This window comes from Populus alba, chromosome 16, assembly GCF_005239225.2.
Source record: "Populus alba chromosome 16, ASM523922v2, whole genome shotgun sequence".
Classification (NCBI taxonomy): domain Eukaryota; kingdom Viridiplantae; phylum Streptophyta; class Magnoliopsida; order Malpighiales; family Salicaceae; genus Populus; species Populus alba.
The window spans coordinates 3,579,046-3,594,696 of NC_133299.1; the positions used below are offsets into that span (position 1 = coordinate 3,579,046).

At 32.0% G+C, this 15,651-nt stretch overlaps 1 protein-coding gene across 1 annotated transcript; it reads left to right on the forward strand.

Annotated features, from left to right (window-relative positions):
* The first annotated feature begins 1,595 nt into the window (after nucleotides 1-1,595).
* On the forward strand, nucleotides 1,596-10,901 carry LOC118051350 (laccase-17). The gene is given in 11 exon segments (XM_035061960.2): nucleotides 1,596-1,878; nucleotides 3,626-3,693; nucleotides 3,842-3,996; nucleotides 4,107-4,622; nucleotides 5,151-5,283; nucleotides 8,465-8,641; nucleotides 8,759-8,910; nucleotides 9,030-9,274; nucleotides 9,407-9,535; nucleotides 9,667-10,638; nucleotides 10,771-10,901. Coding segments are annotated over 11 exon segments (2,961 nt in total).
* Nucleotides 10,902-15,651: the final 4,750 nt, after the last annotated feature.

Consider the following 15,651-nt stretch of genomic DNA (forward strand, 5'->3'; position numbering starts at 1 on the left):
TTAATTCTACATTATTACGCCCCTGAAATGCCACGATCATAACGAAAAATCAAACCTCCTATTGCTGCAAAAAAACAACTCAGGAACACCATGAAAGTTAACTTTGCAAGGTATTCCTTTCCACCACGTGCTAGAACAAAAGCACCTTCAGCCATCTCTCTTTCATATATATATATATATATATATATAGTTAGTTAGCTAGCTAGCTAATTTAGATATCTATGCCACCTGCTAATCCAAACAGAAATATTGTAAATGATTTATCCAAGATTTGAGTAATAATTTTATCTATACCTCTAAAATATCTCAACAAATTTATTTATATTTTCTATCCAGCGTGCATGTAGAGTTATTATTGAATCAACTTGATTTCAAATTGATTAAGGTCATAATTCGACTATAAAATATAAAATTTGAACCGAGCTTTTCTCCAATATTTTAACATCTTTATACGAAAAATACTGCTACTATCTATAATGCATGGGCATACAAATCGTTTCAAAACACAGTATAAAACATCTATTAAACTAATTCTTGATTTTTGTTATTCCTAACCATTAATTTATTTCATCTATTAATTTCACCTCTGCCATACATGTATAAAAATAATCAATTGCCATACACATGTATTCATGATCTAAATAACATTTCATGCAATTAAATAGGATTTATACTTTTATGATGACACTTTTCTGCCATATTATCATTATATTTTCAGATTTAACTTCCATTTGCATCTACTGCTGTCTTTATATTTTAATCTCATCTTTAATTATTCACTTATTTGTTCATTTTTTTACTTGCTTTTTTTTTTCTGCAGAATAATGGCTATTCATTTGCACAACATTAAAAAATATGTTTTCTACCCTTTAATCCGAGCTCGGGTATGTCATGTTTGGGTTCCAAAACAAAATGGACAACCAACAAACTTCAATTGTCTGTTTGTTGATCGTGAGGTATGCAACATATCTGCTAATATGACCTTTATTATTGTTTTGTTCAAATTCTTGCCTCTGCTTGCATTATTTATTTTTTTTCAGCCGCATCTTCTAGGAGCAACAGAGATATCAAATTGTTGTAAAATAGAAATATAATCAATCCCCTGAGCATCCTTATGTTCAAATACTTACATAATCTACTGCCAACTTTGCTCCATTTTTTTATTTGCCACACAAATACTTTTATTATTTCTATAGTCTTTTCAAACTTAATAAACTAACCATACCTATGTACAGATGCTAAGAATAATTCATTCATTAACAATAATAGTTTAAAATTCTTATAGGACCACAATTATACAGCTAACCGGTTCAACTAAATTTACAGATAGAACATAGTGCAATACGAAAAACCTCTTCAATTTTTTTCTAATATTATAGCCAAAAACAACCACCCTTTATTGTCTGCATTAACAAAACAAATTCTTAACAATAACATATGCATACATGAATGACAAAAAATGATTTTATCAATCAGACCTCAAAACCAGAGGCTATAATTTTACCATGCTCAAGATTACTTTTTCTCCTCATACATCATTCTGTATATTTTAACCTTACCATTATGCATTGACACCAATTATTTACCTTATTTTGATGAACAAGGGTGGTGCAATACAAGGATCAGCCAAATCTAGAGATGCTGCACATTTTTCTTCAATCATTACTGAAGATGAATATTATGAAGTCAAAAACTTCTACACCTTTGAAAATCGATACATGAATGTTGTTGTTGGCCATGAAGTTGTTATTGATCTTAAGTCTGACACCAAAGTCACTCACCTCAATTCTCTCCCATTTTTGATTCCACGATATTACTTTAATTTCACGGATTTCGCACATGTCCTTAACAAAGAAAAAGGATCAAGACTTCTCACAGGTATTCTTCATTCTTAACCTTATGTACCAAACTATATCATACGTAGTTTTTTCATTACACTAACACGATTATTCAATTATTTATATAGATGTTCTTGGTAGGCTGAAAGCAATACAACCGATCGAAAAAATTTTGGTTCGAGGGCAAACACTTGAAGACAAAAGAGAGTTCATCATTGAAAATATAGGGTTAATGATAAATTAAAATTATTTATTATATTGAATTCCTCCTAGCTTTAGTGTAATATACTTTTATTTTATTTAGAGGCGAGGAGCTTCGTATTACTTTATAGGGTGACATTGCTCGAAGCTTTGACAACGCTTCTTTGGTAGAACAGGATTCTCCAGTTATCGTTGTTTTTGCTTGTTTTCGTGTCTCTGAATTTAGAGGTATTCTACGTTCTATGATTAGGGCTGCCATCATTCAGTTTTATTAGCTTTTTAGTTCAGATTTCATAACCTCTTGACATTAAATATACACCAATAAATATGTATTTATTACATTTTTTTTAGGATCTACAAATCTAATTGGCACCGCAGCTTCACTTTGGTATTTTAACCCGGACATACCAGAGTTATTAGCATACAAACATTAGTAAATTTCTATATTCTTCGAACCTTTTACATTTGTTAAAATCCAATTTATTTATTAATGTTTAAATTAATTCTCAACACCTTTTTCTTTATCTTTACGTAGCTATGCTCAAATGCCTGTTGACTTGCACCAGTTGCCTCCATCATCAGGAGCTGTTCTATCATTACAAACTCAAATAAATGAAAATAGGAGAACAATAAGAGAGATCCTCTGTATGGACCCATTCGAACACAAAGTATCTATTATGTTATTTTTAAATATTACTTATTGCAAACAAAACAAAACTGTTCAATTATTTCTACGAGAAAATTTGCAAGTAACCCTCACCACCATCACCCCTCATGAGTTTCTTCAACATATATGAGACGACTAAGGCAAGTAACAAAACTAGGTGCAATGAACCAGAAAACCCACGCAGGAAAATGGGATTAAGGAGAAAACTAGCACCTGAATACATTAAAGAGGATGAGTTTGAAAGAATGGAAAAGAGACCAAGCTTTGTCGAATCAAAGACTTGCATGTTTTGTTCGTTGACTGAAAGACAGCATTTCCTAATTCATGTGATGAAAAAGTTTAACGTATCAATTGCAGTATTGATTTTGTCCTTGAGAAAGATTAATTAAATCTTAAAATTCCCATACTATTACTTTATTTTTTGGTTCTGATTAAACCTCATTTCTTAAAAAATGTATTTTATAAATTTAAATGAGTGAGTAAAATTCTAGCTATCTTAGAATTTTATAAAAAATACATGTTATGGTTTAAACTCAAAACTTGCTATGTAAATCTTAAATCTTTTGCAATTACATTATCTTTTTTGGAACAGCCGTATAAAGGGAAAGCACGTATGGTTAATTATTTAATTCAAAATTTAAAATTTAAAGTTCATATATATGTGTGTCTGTTCAACCATGATAATAAGGATGGGAAATGGGGGCTGAAAATTACAGGGAAGCTTTTGCAAAATTAAAAAACCTTTCAAGTTTCAACGCCGTAGCAAGTGGCTCTAAGAGAATGGGTGGTGGGTGGGTGATTATCATAATTCAAATTGTCCGTTTCTGGTGCTAGAATTCAAATTTGCTTATAAATGACTTAGTGCCATCTTGCATATGGAAATTAGCTGCTTGCCGCATATTGTTGATTTATTGCTTAGGAAAAAAGCCGGAAAAGCTTCTTCTCGGGACTCTGCTGCGAGAAGAAGCTTTCTTCGTTATTGTTCTGGCAAGCAATTTCTATTCATTCAATTTCCTAATATTACAGCTAAATGCTATTGTTATAATTACATTACTGTTAACAATCACCAACACTGCATCACCTTCGTTTTTATCAAAAACATTGTATGACTTTCTACTTTAATTGACACCTGCAGAATGAAAGATTTACATGTAAGGCTTTCATAGTTGATTATGATCTCTTCAAGGGATGGTGGTGTCAAAGCTGTCCAAATTGCAACAAGCCACTCTCTGGACTCCCTAATAATTTACGATGCATGGAGCATGACTATCCAACCTCTGCACTAGTCTCGTAGTTCAACTAATATGCATACCAAAACATCCTTGCGTTTTCAGCTGAAACATATATTAACCCATGCTTTTATTTCGTTATTAACCGAAGCTCTTTTTCATATCTTTTAGGTTCAGAATTAATTGCATCGTCAGCGATGGTCAAGATGTCACCAACTTTCTTCTCTCTGGCAAGACAGCTGAGTATTTTTTCAATGCTTCAGCTCATCATTTGGTGTTCGACAAAAAATTCACTGACCCATTTATTGTTCCACCTCAAATGATTGAGAAATTAAACAAAACAAAAATATTTCAGCTTCGATTTGGAGCATACAAATCTCTTCTCAGCAGATGTGAAATATATGTTTGCAACATCTTTGATGACATTCTAACTGAAGCATCTGTTAGCCCAGCTAGCCCCATTAAAGATGTTGACACAACAACCTCAATAACCTCTGTTGCTGGAAGTTCCGTGACTTTCACCCCTCCAACACCGAACCTTGCAGATCCCTTGAATGTAGATCAATCTCAAATTCACACTCCAGCTTCACAGCAGCACACCTCTCCACAAAAAGACACGTTCCATCACAGCTACCATCGCCAGTCAAAAAGAGCACTAACCTTCAATGATGCTGAGCCACACGACAGGTTTGTTTTGCTTCCCCGCACATAACAAATAATTCATGTATTGTACTAGCAATTTATGATCCTGCGCGATCGTGCTTCAACCATCATAAATCTTGATTTCTTATTTCCCAGTGCAAAGATAACACACCAGCCGAAGCCAATATCTCATTTCCGTCATATGCATTCCTTTAACAATTATTCCATGGCTGATCTACAACTTTATAAATAGTCTTCCCTTTCATTCTTAATATATTATTTTGGTATCACAATGGCCAGAGAGTGATGTTTTGGTACCTACCAAACTAATATGCATTCCCTAATATAATATTCATCCCGTTGAATCCTTTTCAACTATATCATTATTTTTATTCTTATTTTTTGATTTCAAGATATTGACCTGCCACACACCACTATCTCATAATTCATCTACATTCATTCCCATGAAAATTATTACTTGATTGTTCTACTAATAAATAAATTGTTTTCCCTTTCATTCATATTATTTACACTTGCCATTCCTTACGTACTTCCTTTCAATATATGATTCAGCACCCAACTTTCCCATCCAAGACCCTTGAAAGATTCTGCAGACTCATCAAAGGAACATCTCTACAAAGATGATGACAATCTTGCACCACAACTTTCAAAGAAGCAGCACCTCTCCATTTCATCACCTGAAAAGGTAAGCATCTACTTCTAATTACTTTCCTTTCTTTATGAACTCACATGCTCAGCAACAATTACATCTTTATTTCTCATTTCTGATTTATCTTTAAAAACATTTAATATTTATTGCTTTGCATAATTTATAACTTACAATTACACTTATTTTTTGCAATAGGAAAACGATTAACGTTCAGTTAATCAATACTTTCTTATCCAACATCGCAACCTGATTGGACGTCTTCATCATCTGCGTTGTTAATACAACTTGCCGCTCATTGGCGTCCAATTCTCTATCTATATGTATAAAGCATAAAGTATTTACCTCTGGATGCTTTTCTTACGCTTGAATTTAACTATCTCCACTTAACTTTTACAACTAACTTTATGAATATGCTACCTATTCCTATATAACATGTGCAAAAAAAAATATTACAAATTTTAACACCCGTAGCATCGCGCGGGTATCATGGCTAGTGACACGACTAAAAGCTTGATGTCTTCTCCCAAGTGCAGGAGTGTCGAAGTAATAAATAACCCGGCAAAACCGGAGTCGAACCACAGAGAGGTTAATTGTATAAATTATAAATAACAACGCAACAATAACAATAATAACGATAATAATAACAATAGTAGTACTAGTAATAGTAATAGTAATAATAATAATACTCAGTACGTGGCGTTGTTATACCTGAGAATGATCTAAAAGATTGGGTCACAGGTTTCCAACCTATATACTGAGTTTATGAACAGATAATAATATAATAATAATAATAAAAACAACAACAATAATAAAGAAGAGAAGGAAGAAATTAATAAGAACTTTGAGTTGAAAGATTAATGTAAGGATTAAACAACGATAAAAAATAATGTCAAGGTTAGAGGATCCACTAATGGTACTTCAAACAAGTATAGTATAAACTCTTATTACTCAATTGGAAACCACACATAAAGGAGGTTCCAATCAGATTATAAATTGTTAACATGATTACATTAGTTATCTTATTCGAATAAAGCTAATACTTGTAAATGTTGGCAGGCATTCATGATTATAACTTATGTTAACAACAAATCAAGTTCCTTTCATAGCTCAGGTGTCGGTTTATACCATAAGTATGGGCTATGAAAAGTACCAAGTATTTGTTGTACCAAGTGTTATACAGCATAAATCTAGATTAACCATTTAACAAGCAAAGTATTAAAAGTGAACAAGATAACAAATATAAAACATGTTAGTATCCAACGTTAAGGTCCATGTTAAGTTTATATTTATACTTATTCTTACACCATTAGTGTACCCTTTTCACCTTGACATAATTAACTTAGCTAAACATAATGAAAGAAAGAAACATAGATGAACAAGATAAGAACATAAATGAGAAAGAAGTTAACTAAGTAAAGGAAAGGAAATGAAGTGCATAAACTTGATATTAATGAAAGCAAAACATAAGCAATACAAAGAGAGAAAGCAAGAGCATGATCTTGATCTGGAAACCAAGATGCCTCAATACATGGTAAGTGCCTCCTTTTATAGGCCAAAATTTGGAACTATTGATTTGTTAATTAATTGATGAGTGGGTGGCCACATCTTGACTTGGTAACAATCCTTATCTTCTTGTCTGAACAAGATGTCATTTCTAACATCATAATTTGCCCAGAATCCTCAAGAATGTTCTAGGAAATTGTCTCAGTTTTCCAACAAAAAAAAGATGAGGTCATTTGGACTTCTAGAACTCAAGATATGGGCTGAACACTAAATAGTGTCTGGGTTGCAGGATAGCTTCGGACTTCTTCGTTATTCCTTCAGTTTGGACTTCAAAACGGCCTTTTTAAATCTTGGGCTCCCATGAAAGTTGTAGACCTTTGTCTTACCTTTCCATCCATATAAAATGGATCTAAATCCGAGATCTAGAGCTCCAGATATGATCCAATTACCGAGCAATGTTCCGGTTTGGACTGCACCGGCATCTCTTTTCTAAGTTTGGCCATCTCTTTATCCTTTCACTTTCAATACTTAAACTCATCAATCAATCCTTTTATTTATGTGATAGGCCTGCATTTAAGATGAGCATTTACCATAAATTAAGGTATCTTATATTATCAAACTTGTTATTATAAAACATGCTTTAGTTAAGGAGTTATTGATACTTCAAGTGCAAAATGATGATATAAAACCTTGATAAATATGCACTTTTAAGTACTAATCAGCTAGTATATATATATAGACAAACGGACACACACCAAGATTTTTGGTAGCTAGCTGGTCTATGTTTGGTTGAGGAGAAATTGCATCATTTGAGGTTCCCACCCTACTATGCTTTCTTCTTTATATCCATGACTTGTTACTTCATTGAAGAAACAGACATCTACCTCTAAAATGACTTCCATGAAAGAAACATCTCACGTACACTTTTTCTTTATTGCAAAGCATCACCTCGAGAGTTAATGTACCTTAAATTACTAAAATGTTGTGTTTTTTTTTTTCCTTTACGGGGACATTTTTATTTTAAGAGTTAGTTGTATCAAGATTTAAAATGTCTTCCTAGTATATTTATGAAAAAAATGTAATATTTTTTGGATTCTAATCTTGGTTGATGAACAACGTAAACTTAGAGCATATATACCCATTTATAACCATTCCAGCTAAGCCTCCAAGATACTAGCATATTGTCGATGTGATTTAGTTCTATATACTCTCAGTTAAGTATACTAGTATGTAATCTATTGTTGAGAAATTGCTTTTTTGAAATTAATTTTGATAAACTTACCAACTAAGCTTTCTATTTCTGCCATACAACGAAGTTGCTTTTGAAAGATTTCCATAATTTTGCAATTTCAACCGACTGCCGATGAAGAGATGCATGTAACCAGTTAAAAGTATGTATAATTGGCATAATATTGGATGCATGTGAAGAGATTGATTTTGTAAACTCTTCATTTATGGTTGTTGCGTGCTAAGCATGGAAATCTCATATCTTGATAAAAATAAAATGGCAATTCAATGCATGCATGGTAGCTATCATATGAATTTGAGCTCTCTAGGTTTGTTCTAACAAGTGCAATAAATTAAATAATTAATGTATTGATAGCCATGAAGCTTTGTTCTAGTTAACTTACACTCTCGCCACTCTCTCTCTCTATATATATATATACAGCAATATTCCATTCATTGATCAATGCAATACTCTTAAGAAATAAAGGGGACCTTCCTTGGAGTGCTCCGATCAGTCTTCTTAATATTGTCTATTACAGGAAAGAAAATGGTCGGTGCTTCTATTCTTCCACCACCAACATTTCGAGCTCTTCTCTTCTCATTTAGCATTTTCTGCCTCCTCCCTGAGCATGTTTTTGCCGTAACCAGGCACTATAAGTTTGATGTTTGTATCATGTATACTGTCCCATGGGCTCCCCATTTATATATAAGATGAATGAATTTCACCTTCTTCTTTTTTCCCCCCGTTGTACAAGTCTTAACAGTTTGCTTTATTCTGTAGATCAAGTTACAAAATGTGACACGTTTATGCCATAGCAAGAGCATGGTGACAGTAAATGGACAGTTTCCAGGGCCTCGAATAGTTGCTAGGGAGGGCGACAATCTTTTCATAAAAGTGGTTAATCATGTCCAAAACAATATCTCCATACACTGGTATGAATGCTTATGACTTCAACATGCATCATGGAGTTAATCATTACTATTATACTCGATCGACCAAATAATTTTATGCATTTATAACTTGAAGCATTGCGCTATCTAACTTGCAACAAGCATGGAATTCGACAGCTCTGAAGCGGCTGGGCAGATGGACCAGCATACATAACTCAATGCCCCATACAAATTGGACAGAGCTATGTCTATAACTACACCATTGTAGGCCAAAGAGGCACTCTTTGGTGGCATGCTCATATATCATGGCTAAGGTCAATTGTTTGTGGTCCTCTTATCATTCTTCCTAAGCGTGGTGTTCAGTACCCATTTGCCAAACCTTACAAGGAAGTTCCCATCATCTTCGGTAATTAACAATCCCTATGTTTAACCAGTTAACGAACTGAGAGTTTATGGTTGTTTTGTCTCCTAATATTCAATTTTTGGTGATCAATTAGCTAAGAAAAATCGATCACGTGCTGCTTAAATAATATTGCAGGAGAGTGGTTTAATGTCGACCCTGAGGCAGTCATTAGCCAGGCCCTGCAAACTGGTGGAGGTCCAAATGTCTATGATGCCTACACCATCAATGGGCTCCCCGGGCCATTGTATAACTGCTCTACCAAAGGTATAGCTATAAATATTTGACGACATGAGTCCAGAATTCCTTACAATAATGAGTCTAGAATTCCTTACAAAAATGTAAGTTTATGGCTAGATAGATCTTATTCCTACCATGTAATGGGGAAAAACATGCAGATACATTTAAGCTGAAGGTGAAGCCTGGGAAGACATACATGCTCCGCTTAATCAACGCAGCACTAAATGATGAGCTATTCTTTAGCATTGCAAACCACTCAGTTACCATTGTTGATGTTGATGTTGTTTATGTCAAGCCTTTTGACACTGAGACACTCCTTATTACACCAGGACAAACCACCAATGTTCTTCTTAAGACCAAACCCTATTTCCCTAATGCCACATTTTTCATGACTGCAAGACCATACGCAACTGGCCAGGGCACTTTCAACAATTCAACTGTTGCTGCCATTTTAGAATATGAATCACCCAAAACCATTCGCTCAAACCAGCTCTCTCTTAAAAATCTTCCACTCTTTAAACCGACTCTGCCCCCTCTAAATGACACTGCCTTTGCTGCAAATTTTACAAGTAAACTACGTAGCTTAGCGAGTGCACAATTCCCTGCCAAGGTGCCCCTAAAGGTTGATATGAGATTTTTCTTCACGGTAGGCCTCGGAACAAATCCATGCCCTAAAAACCAAACTTGCCAGGGACCAAATGGAACAAAGTTTGCAGCCTCAGTTAATAATGTATCTTTCTCGTCGCCAACCACAGCCCTACTCCAGGCACACTTTTTTGGTAAATCAAACGGCGTTTACATTCCCGATTTTCCAATCACTCCTATATTTTCGTTTAACTATACTGGCAACCCACCAAATAATACTATGGTAAGCACTGGAACCAGGCTTGTAGTTCTGCCTTTTAATACTAGCGTGGAGCTAATTATGCAGGACACTAGCATACTTGGTGTTAAGAGTCACCCTCTTCACTTGCATGGCTACAACTTCTTTGTTGTCGGTCAAGGTTTCGGAAATTTTGATCCAAATAAAGACCCTGAAAAGTTCAATCTTGTTGACCCTGTTGAGAGGAACACGGTCAGTGTCCCCTCCGACGGGTGGGCTACTATCCGGTTCTTGGCAGACAATCCAGGTTAGTATACATAACAACAGAACAATTATATGCAAAAGAACATATCATCTATATACTGCAATTGATTTCAACATAGCTAATGAACTTAATTCCTTATAAATTATAATGATTATATACTGATCGTATGAACAGGGGTATGGTTTATGCATTGCCATTTGGAAGTCCATACAAGCTGGGGGTTGGAGATGGCTTGGGTTGTCTTGGATGGAAAGCTTCCCAACCATAAGTTGATTCCTCCACCAGCTGATCTTCCCAAGTGTTGACATTAATTGAGCTATTAGTCCACAAGCTTTCTTCGATTTTTTCTTTTATAACCAAGTTTTATTCTTTGGCCTTTTTCAATATTTTCATTGAGAGGTTAGTCTGCAATGATTATAATTACATGAGTGGAGTTGAGGAAAAAGAAGAGATTGAACAATTTCAATTTGTACAACGTAATAATATGAGACCTCAATAATATTTTTCAATTGTAATGAAATTGATGAGTTAATATTTTTTTTTAATATAGATTTTTTATAAATAGAAAAAATTTTAAAAACAAAACAAAATAGGTTTGGCAAATATATCAAACACAAACATTTAGACTTGACAGTTAACTAATCTAAAGATAATATGAACCCAACAAACATACCGAACTTAAAGAACTTAAGCTTGGCAGTCAACAAGGTCCAAGGTAGTGTGGATCCAACAAATATATCAAATCCAAAGAACTTGGGTCTGGTAGTCAACTAAGCCCAAGGTAGCGTGGGTCTGACAAACTTGTCAGACTCAAAGGACTTGGGTTTGACAGTTAACCAAGTACAAGATAACGTGGGTTTGACAAGAATGCTAGGCCCAAAACATTTAGATTCAATCGTTATCAAGTTCTAAGGCTATGTCTTATTCTAGACGATCTCCTAAATTAAAATTATTGAAGGCATGATAAACCATCATGGCTCTCCATGTAGAATAGTTATGTAAGTCATTCATATCTAATATAGTGATTTTCTTATACACTTCTTAGGTGCATCCAATATCTCTTAAAGGGACATACCATACTTAATTACTATCTCATTAATGATTGTAAGGGATATCTGTCCCCCATTAATGTTTTCGAAAGCAGAGGACATTTTAATCCTTCTCTTATTTAAAAATGACAAGGTTCATGATGTAAATACCATCTAAACCATCCAAATAAGAGTTCATAGCTTTTTATCTCTTAAGATAAACTTATATAGATTTCAAAGCATTAATTATCTTAAACTCAAGAACAAACATATTTATTGATTGAGTTTAATGTTCTTTCAAGTCATTTATTATCTTTCTTATAAATGTACTGACTTTATCATTGGATGGTCTTTAAGTCCTCCTGATTCTGATTGTTTTTTAAGGTACTCAAGCTTTTACTATTAGTATGGGATTCCTTACTCTAAAAAGAAGAAGTCCAATTATCTCAACATATTGATTAACCACTATTTCAAACACTAAATAAGTTGTTATTTATATATATTGGATTTTGGGACATTATCAATGGCACTATTTAGGGAAAAACTTCCAAAAAGTTATAAATAACTCTATTCTTTTACTGTTTTCCCTAATTATCCTCATCAATAACAGATAATCAGGACGCTCTTAGAATAGGACGAGTTATTAATCTCCCTACCATAATAGATACTTCAGCTCCGCATAGCCAATCCGTCGACAATTTATGGAACATGTAGAGTTCCTCACATAAGCAGTATTGGAAAATTAAAAACGAGAGAAAATTCACCTCAACAAATACAAGTCTTTATTTAATAAATTGTTGCATCTCTCCACCCACCTCTACAGCAACATGTCCCTATTTAGTGTCTGGAGACGATTATACTATCTAGAAGAATATGAACAAAGTGATCCAATAGGGTTATTGAGTCATTTTAAGGAGCATATTTTTATGGTGGCTAGAGTTTCGTTTTTTTTTTTTATACAACCACTATTTATACTACTATTTTTAGAGATGTTATTTTTTTTATCCTTTATTCTAAGTTGGGGGACTGAAGAATATTAATAATTTAACCCAATCCTCGTGACTGTTACTTGTGTGTGCGTATCTATATATAAAAGAAAGCTAAGCCCACCACGCAAAAATAATCATGATTGCTGCCAAGCTGACCAATGGCTATACGACACTTGTTATTATAAATAGGGGACCTATTTTGAAAGGGTGCGGTGAGGAAAGAGTGTTGAAAAAAAGTTTTTGCACCTCGGTTTTTTTTTTTTTTTCTTACCTATATATTTCACATTTTTTTAAAAAAAAAAATAGATAGATTATCACTGCTCCACCTAATAAATATGTTTCTTAAAGATAAAACTTATATTCTTATCTTTATAAAAAAATATATGCTAGACCATCACTTTATTAATCTTTTTCTTTCTCTTTGCTTGCTTTGTTCAGGGCCTCTGTTTCCTTCCTTTTATTTCTATCCCAAACTCCATAGACAAATCTCGAGGCCTCTAAATTAAATCATAAATCTCAGTTATAAATTTCTGAATTTCTCTTGCTTTTCGATTATTACTTTGTTCTTTATTACTGTTACTATTATGTTTGATTTAAGAAATTGTGTTTTTTAAAGAAAAAGTATAATGAAAGAATGGAGACCTGGCGGATGAAAGAAAAAAAATATATAAACCTAAAACTTGATGTTGTTGATGGTTTTAAAAAAGAAGGAATACAAAAAATAATATTATTGAAGTGAAAAATAATTTTAGAAGGTTTGGAAGATGATTTTCTAAAATAATTCTTGAAGTGAAAAATAATTCTAGGATCCCACCAAACATGCCTCGAGATCTTAATAAAAATATGACATAAGAAGACAATTAAAAAAAACAAATATTATTAATTAACAACTTTAATGTTTATGAATAATTTTACAATAAGGGGATCAACACAGGATTTGGGAACGCGGTACAAATTATGTTTCCAAAAAATTCAAATTTTTTTATTAAAAATTAATTTTTTTGTTTGTTTTGGATCATTTTGATGCACTGATCTCAAAAATAATTTAAAAAAAACATTATTTTTATGTATTTCGGCATGAAAAATACTTTAAAAAACAACTGCAATCACACTCTCAAACATGCTTAAGATTTTGGATAATTATAGAAAAATAAAGAAAATTGTTAATTAACAATTTTAACATTTATGAATAATTTTGCTAGAAAAATCATCTTATGACTGAATTTAAATTTAAGGAGGTGTTCATAAAATAATTTCTGATATGAAAAATAATTTTTAAATTCCACTAAATATTTTGGGAAATCTTGATAAAAAAAAACCTTAATATAGAAAAATAATTTTAAAAAATATAGCCACAACGTTGATGGCAGTAATGATAACTAAAATGAGCTTAATTTTTGGATTCTACCAAACATATTGGGGATTCCTAATAAAAAATAGTGAATAAAACAAAAATCAATAAAAATTAATTAGATAGCCAATCTCACGTAGAAAATAAGTAAGTGCTTGAGTTACACCGACAAAATAGAGAAAGAGAGAAAACCTTCTCAATAAATAAATAAAAACCCTTTAAAATTACAGTGTAATGTTCATGAAAGAATAATGTTCAAGATATGTTAATTAGTCGGGAAGGTAATTAAAATGCCTTTTCGACTAACTCAAACAACTAAATGATCCTTTTTTATTTTTTTGGATAAGAGTAACTAAATGAATTTAATTGCTTGTGAGTTTTACTCTTATAAAAATGGTAGCTAATTGATATAAATTAATTTTTATATATAGGTATTTTTAGTATATTCTAGTTTATTTCTCGCATTATCATTGTGGATTAGACCAAATTTTCTTGGAACATAAACAAGATAATATCTAAAACATAAATTTATTTTAACATTATTATTAAACTAGTTCATAAGAAGAGTTTCAAACTTAAAAACTCTTAACCCGACTCATTGTTTTTAAATCAAATCATGTGTGAGTTAATTGACATGAACTTGTTAACTTGGTAAGTAAAAAAAAACAAAGATACACGTTAGGCTAACCTTAGAGCATCTCCAATGGGAAATGTCATATTGAAGAGCTAAATGAAGAAAATGACTTTTTGAATAGTGTAAATATAGCTTTTTGGATTATGTGCATTCCAATGGTAAAAAGCTATTTAGAAAAAGCCATTTATATTTTAATATATTTCATGTTAAATTAATTTTAATATAATTATATAAACTAATTTAGATATTTTATATATAATATAATTATGATGTTATTAATTATATAATTAATATGAGTAATTTATAAAAGTAATATGAAATTAATGAAGTAATATGAAAGTTAAAAAATATAATTTAAAATTAAATTTAAAATTTATTTATATGAATATTTTTAATTTTAAGTTTTTATATGTTATTGTTAAAAATTTAATTTTTTAAAAGATTTTTATGTTTTTCATAATTTTCAAGTTTTTTTATGTTTTTTTTTTTCATTATGTTTGTTATCTTTCAAGTTAATTAATCCTACTTGTTATTGTTAAGTGTTAAAGGAACTTTAAAAAAGTATTATGAATTGATATCAATTTCATAACAATGTATTTAAAATAACCAAGAATTTTCTACATATTTAATTAAAAATACATTACATAACAATAAATCAATCAAAGTTAATTAAAAATCAAAACCCCTCTTTTGTATAATTTCTAACTTTCTATTTTGAAAATACGCTGTAGAAATTGGATCCAAATTAGAAATATCCATTTTCATAATTTGTTTTTTTTTCTCAATCCTGTCCAATTCTTGTTTCTCTTGACTTTGTTGAATCATCATGGCTTGTTACTCTAACATAATTTTCCTGTCTTGTTTCTTCTGATCCTCAATTTCAACTAAAGTATCCCTGAATTGTTATAAGAGATTCGTTACAGTTGCATCCCCAACTTTATCTTTTTCTTGTCTACGTTTAAGTCGTTCCTTTGTAGCCTTCTGACTGATTGGTCTATCTTAATAAATCAATGGTTCACTATCTTCTCCTAAACTAAAAGAATCAGGGGTAGA